At 32.3% G+C, this 7,192-nt stretch overlaps 1 protein-coding gene across 1 annotated transcript; it reads right to left on the bottom strand.

Annotated features, from left to right (window-relative positions):
• Window positions 1–2,455: 2,455 nt before the first annotated feature.
• LOC122277588 (adenylate-forming reductase 03009) lies at window positions 2,456–4,427 on the bottom strand. The gene has a single exon (XM_043087629.1). The coding sequence runs from the start codon at window positions 4,377–4,379 to the stop codon at window positions 2,751–2,753; it is 1,629 nt and encodes a 542-aa protein (XP_042943563.1). The 5' UTR covers window positions 4,380–4,427; the 3' UTR covers window positions 2,456–2,750.
• Window positions 4,428–7,192: the final 2,765 nt, after the last annotated feature.

Consider the following 7,192-nt stretch of genomic DNA (forward strand, 5'->3'; position numbering starts at 1 on the left):
ACAAATTATATATCAATTTTAGTGGGCTTTTGTCTCCCAGGCCTGTGTAACCAACGAGGGGGGCTGGCTGGCATGCAACCACAATGACTGTAACACGCAGGGCTTTAGGATTCATTTCATATTGAAAATATTTTAATATAGTTACGAAAAATAATAAAATGATTTAAATTAAAATATTTTATTACATTTTAAAAAATAAAGAGAAAAAATTAAATAAAATAGTAGAAAGGTTTAAATATAATTTTTTAAGGACATTGCTAGGACCAAAGATAATAAGTCCCATGATTTTGACCGATAAGTGCATTTGCACTTTTTTATTTTTAAATATATTTAAATATTTAAAAAAAATACATAAATTATCTAACATTCAATTTCCTAATCATTAAAAAACTGATAAAAAAATAATATAAAAATACACAACGTGTCAAATATAGGGGGCACAATCATCGGTTCACTAAGTATTATCTATTTTTTAATATTATTTTTATTTTAAAATTTAAAAAAATAATATTTTTTTCTTATTTTGTTTAAGAGATTAGAAAAGTTGTAATGATTAGTTAATAATTAAAAAAAATTAAAAATTGAGAATATTTTATATTTAAATGATGTTTAAAATTGAAATATCTGAAAATACTTGAAGCCGGCCAATTGTATTGCTGAACGGAACTGTAATCTTCTTGTTATTTATCCATTTTGTTCACTTCTATTAATTCTTATGAGTTGATAGGCTTTTGCTTTTGGGTAATTCCAGCATGCCGCCCAGCAATCATGTTATGAGATAATGCAAGAAGGTCTCATTATGAGATGAGATAGTCAAGTTATAAGATTTTTAATCCAGATTTAATTAGTAAGGGAAAAAAAATAAGATAGTAAAATAGTATTAAAGGAGATAAAAGTATATTATTATTCTTTTGAGATGATGGTTGATGTAATCGTGATTTTTATAGGAGGTTTGAATAGTAAGTTAAGTTGAGATAAGAGTTAAAAATTAAATAAAATATTATTATATTATCATTTTTATTTTAAGATTTAAAAAATTAAATTATTTATTATATTTTATTTAAAATTTTAAAAAAAATTAAAATAATTAGATAAGGTATGGTAAAATGAGATAAACTCATTATTCAAAAAAAGCTTTAATCGACTGAAATAGACTTGACGGCGTGATCATTTTTCATTTAAAAAGAATCTGACGAGAGATAGTTGGCGTAGTTAATGCTGACCATACAAACATGATCAGTACATTATGACTCGTCAAGTAACTGGGTAAACATGGTACTTTAAAGTTGTACTTCCTATTTTTCTTTTTAGAAAAAATAATCCCTTTGACGGCTGGGATTGACCGCTCGGATTGACCTTGAATAATTTTTTTTTTGTTTATTTAGTAATTAAAAAATTGATTTTAAATATATTAGTATATTTTTTTACTTAATGATTAAATATATGATTAAAAAAAGTGAAAAAAAAAAAAAAAAAAAGCTGGGCAGAATGTTTGGGGTGGCATAGAAGCCGGACCTTTTCTAAATTAAGGCCATGCCTAGGGACAAGAGATTTATGAAGCATTATTTCTATTTATTATTGCTATACATTTTATTAAATTTTTTATTTTTTTATTTTTACTAAACTAAAAAAAAAATTTCTACTTATCATATATACACTATATATTTGTTAAGGAAATAAATAAAAAGTAAAAAAATTAAATGTGTAGTGTAGTGTAAAGGTTATGAGTCGAATTATTCTTTAACAAAAAAGTTAAAATACAAGATTTTAGCGTATAGTGATAGCTAAAAGAATAATTCTATTAAAAGACATTTACACTATATGCTAAGGCTGTGAGACTATCGGTCTGGACCATACTGGATCGATAGGTTTATTGGTCGATCTCAAGATGTGAATTTTTTAGACCGAATTGAATCGAGAGTGACCAAATATATATATATATATATATATATTTAAATATTATATATATAAATAATATATTATTTTATATAATAGTTGTATATATTAATTATATAATTTTCATCTAAATGATCACCATTGATCATATATACAATGAAATTATTTAATATTCATTAACTGTATATAAAATATTAAAGAGAACACATACTTTTAATTTTACTAATTTAATTAAATTTTTGTATTGATTTTTCTATTCAAAAAAGAAAAAGATGTTCATGGACTAAATGGACTGACTAAATTGATTGCTAAATGTCCAATTTGGCAAATGATGAATCGAAATTTTTCTGTCTATGTCCCCCAGACCTGATCGATTACATCCCTACAATATATGCTATCTACATGATATAATTTGATTTGAAAGATAGATTTTAAAATTTAAATCTTATATACATTATGTCACCTAGATGATAAAAACATACAAATAATAATAATAATAATAAATCTTGGATATAAAGTGCACAATTTTTGAGGTATATGATCATTCTTTGTTTGGGAGTATAAAAATTTTATGTGCATTCATTTTTGTGTATTCTCTTGTGCATTCAAGTGATATGATTGGTTATGTATTAAAAGAGAATTGATATAGCCAATCATATCAGTGGAGTGCACAAAAAATACATAAAAATTTATTGATTACTCGATCGAAATTTTTTGAAATATTGATTTAGACCATAATAAATACTATAAGATTGACTTTGTGGCTTTACCATCTATTCTACTAGAAAAAGAAGGTTTTTTTTTTTTTTTTTTTTAAACATTCTTTAGCGTACGTTGCGGGACTGCGGGCGGACTTACGAATCCCATATCGGACCAAAGGCAGGAATTCCTTCGGCTTTGCATGCGTTGACAACATCCCTACTTCCTTCTGGATTGCTGGTTACGATGACTACTTCTGCTCTCCAATTTCTAGCAGCTTCAATGCTCATTTGAGACACATTGGGACGTCCCAGCACGGCGGTGTCATGGACAATCACCTTCTCTTTCGGCCATCCACTTACCATCTCTTTGATTTCCTTTCCAAAGTTTTGCTCAATTCCCTTTGCCACCCAAACCAAGCACACATCAGCTGAACTTTTCTGCAACAGGAATGATAGAAAGACGCAAATCCCTGAACCGGTTGCCACCAACACAACCCTCTCATACATGTTAACGAGGTAAGGCAGGCCCGCGAAGTGCACCTGTCGAACCCACAAATGGCTTGGAGGGTTCGAGACCAAGGACTTGGTGAAATCCCCAACAGCACCTGCTAGCATCATGTGCTCCTTGTCATCAGAAATGATGCCGAAAGCGTGCCATTCAGATAAAGGGGACGGACTAATCCGACCCAATATGCCAGCTTTCACTCCGCCCTCAAACTTGATGATTGAGGCATGGCCTGACGGCGCAGAGACACTAACGGCTACTCTTCTCACGGTTAGCCATGGCAAAATGATTAGCAACGTGGTGGCCACTGTGAACCAGAACTCTTGCTGTTTTATCAGCCTTGAGCCAAGATCATTCTTGTAAGATTTGGTTTCTGGATCATAAGAGATTTTAAGGATAACAAAGGCCCAGAGGAAAACAAGAGCAGTCCACCCAGCAAAGCGATGGGTTCTTTCGAACACATTGTGGTGGAGATGACGGACGAGAGGGAATGCTGCCAGACAAGACAAGCACAGCAGGCCCAGAATGGTGGAGGCTACACCTATGATCTCAGGTGAAGTGTTTTCTCTGTCTTTGAGAGTGAGGACTAAGGCATATGTGAGCCATGCAATCGAAGAGACACCGCAGCCGCTATGTATCCCACCAAGACTTTGTAGAAGAGATGTAATGGCAGTCTTGAGAAACAGAGGGATCCATGACCTCCCAAATATCTTAACCGCGAGCCAGAAAATGACACGCAGGAAGGCCTCGCTCCGGCAGAGTATTAAGGCAAGTATGTTTGCAATGGAGACGAGCGCAGCCCTGCTCCTTGCATAAGGGAAATTCCCAGTGGCTGCAAGAACCAAACCAGCAATGTTCAGAGCCAAGCAAACCGCAAAGAGTCGCTTGTACACAGTGAACAACCCTTGATCGAGAAGTATAATCGAAAGCCTTGAACCGTTCTTTTGGGCAGGCTTTGATGGTTGTTCAGGCTTACTATTACCCAGAAGTGGAAGTGGGCTTTGCTTCTGTTTCTCCTCGTCGTTCTCTTCAGGCACAATCTCCAAATCAATATCCAGTTCGTCTTCGTTGAGGTCAAGGTCACAAAAGTGGCTACTGGTTTTACTTATTGACCTGCTAATGAGAGATGGGAACACTTTGGAAGAGCCTAGCCAAAATAATAATGAGTTGCTGGGGGCCTCTTCGACGGGGAGTGTTTTAATGGCAAAGGGATCTTCATGACGTTTGATCTCAAACGCCACGCCTCGGCAGCTCGAAAACCTTACTGTACTTTGCATATTTTTTATTTTCTCACGAGAGAAAAAGATAAGAGAACTTGAGCGAAGGATTTCTATTGTGTGTGCATGTCATGAAAAAAGAAACTGCTGCCTTTTTATAGGCCTCTTTGAGGAGAGTATTAACGTATCAAAAAATAAAAGTCATGAGGCCTTTGGAGCTTAGTCTAGCTGTGCATTTATGAGTCTTTTCTAATTTAAGTAATGGAAAAGAAGCAAGAGATGTAAAACAGAAATATTGTCGGGATTTTCCTTGATTTCATATGTAGTACAGTAATAGAATATTCTTGGTATAATAGAAAATGACACGTATAAATTCACAAGGTATTCTAGAGCATTTCAGATTTTTATTCCTAGTTATATGAAGGGGCTGAGCTGTCTTTCTCTTCTGGAGTGGACGTAGTGATATTGTTAACATTAAGCATCTTACGACTTTGACTTAATAAAATTGGCATATCTTCAAACTTATGGATTCTTCTTCAAGGACCAAAACATAGTTTGACTCTAATTCCGGTCCATCAATGGCATAATTCATGGTTGCAAGTTGATGGCGAGTCGATCTTCTTCTTCTTCTTCTTTTATTTTTTATTTGTTGCATGCATTGTGTCTATAAAGAATAGAAAAACTCTACTCATCATTTTCACACTACATATAATATGTAATTTGTTAGTTTTTTATTTTTTTCCATTACCAAATGTATGGTGTATCAATGATAATCAGTAGAAGAACTGAATTAGTTTAGGAGGAGTAAAAACCAAAAAAAAAAAAAATTGAAAATAAAAACAAATGTGGTGTTTAGTGTGTGAAATTATGAGTAACAAAGCTCTAAAAAATATGGTATTCATATATCATGACTTTTCATCCACCAAATGATCTTAGAAATATGAGCTTCACCCTAGGTTCTATAGAAATACTTTAGTTACAAAGTTATTAAATAAAAGTAATCTCATAAACTGATGTGGCTTGATATAGTTTGTTAGATTGTAAAGTTATTTTTATTGTAACGCAGATTCAATAGATCACATAATGAAACAACGTCAGTTGGTAAGATTATTTTTATATAATCACTTTGTGATTGTAGCACTACTATATATATATAGATAACTAATTAAGACCAGAACATATTTGAAATCTTCTCGCACACTAAGTTTAATATACTAGTAAGACTGCGTTTGAATGTTGAGCTGAGTTGAGTTGAGTTGAGATGTAAATTAAAAGTTGAATAAAATATTATTAGAATATTATCTTTTAATATTATTATTATTTTGAGATTTGAAAAAGTTAAACTATTTATTCTATTTTATGTTAAAATTTGAAAAAATTATAATAATTAGATGAAATAAATTGAGATAAGTTAACCAAACTGGCCTAGCTGCCTAAGGTTCGGTTTAGCAGTTAGAAATTTTAATCTCAAACTTAAAATTCTCATCTCATTATTACAACTTTCCCAAATATTTATATAAAATATAATAAATAATTTAACTTTTTCAAATTCTAAAACAATAATAATATTAAAATTTCATCTTAAAACTCAAAATTCTCATTTTACTACCAAGTCTACAAACACATAACAATGTGTTTTTTTCTCACAAACCCCACGGCCCTTCATATCTCTGCCCCTTTTCTTTTTCTCTTTTCTCCCACCCATTTCCTTTTGATTTATTTTTTCTTTTTTGCTTCTATTTTTGTGTGTTGGGCTGTTGTGATGATTATTTTGGTATCAATTTTTTTTCCCGAATGGTTACAGATCTTTAGGTCTGTAAAAATCACCACCTCTTTTTCTTTTTCTTTTTTGATTCTTAAGAAATAAATTTTTAAACCTCACGATTGAATCTAAAACATCTGAAACTTCATCTTTCAGATTTTACTCGAGCTCGAGCGAACTTAAGAATGCAAGGGATTAAATTGGAAATAAAGCGCACAGCAATAAACACAGACGTTCAGAAGTGTAAAAAGACTAAAACATGAGTCGGCAAAAGAAAATTACGATTAAAAGAAATATAAAAGGAAACAGAACGAAATTTGGAATACAAGTGTAAAATTAGAAATGAAAATGTTAGGCGAAAGTACTGTTCGTCTAACATTTCCATTTATATATATAATAGATATATTCTCGGTCTTGCCTACAAATGTTTAAATCAGTTTTTTTTTCGCTAAAGCTAGCCGTCCATAATTATTGATTTGTATCATTGAAAACACTAAACTCCAAAGTCTAACGTTATCTTTTCCCCAAGTGGACGTCGGAAAGGACCTCAACGTGAAGGCAACGTCCAGTCGGCCGCTACTATAGTTTCCAATGGGAATGCAGATCATTCCTAATTAATTACGATAATAACGATTTTCACCGCGGCTACAAAAGGGGCCGGGGTTCTGAAGCAAATGAAACGTCATGTACTTCTCGACGCCAAACCAGATCATTAATTAACGATATTACGTACGTACGAAGATATAAATTTGATCAATGGACGTACCCATGCATGCTGCATGCATCGCGCTAAAACTTTTCAAAGTACGTACGTACTAGATCATAATCATCAGGATATATATATAAATGCATGTCTGAGATTTAAAATTAAACTAGTAGCACATATAATTAATTATCTTAATTCTTTTATACAACTTGGAGATCAGATGCATGCATGGTTGATCTCAATCTGAGATGCAGTATGATGGACCCCGGGTTAATTATGTATAATGTTTTACCAGCTACTAGCTATAGCTAGCTGCATGCACTCATTGAAAAAAAAAAAAAAAAAAGTACAAAAAATGATGAACTCGTACACATCAGCTCGCATTTTCTAAAGCTCGCATTTATA

Source organism: Carya illinoinensis, chromosome 9, assembly GCF_018687715.1.
Source record: "Carya illinoinensis cultivar Pawnee chromosome 9, C.illinoinensisPawnee_v1, whole genome shotgun sequence".
Taxonomy (NCBI): Eukaryota; Viridiplantae; Streptophyta; class Magnoliopsida; order Fagales; family Juglandaceae; genus Carya; species Carya illinoinensis.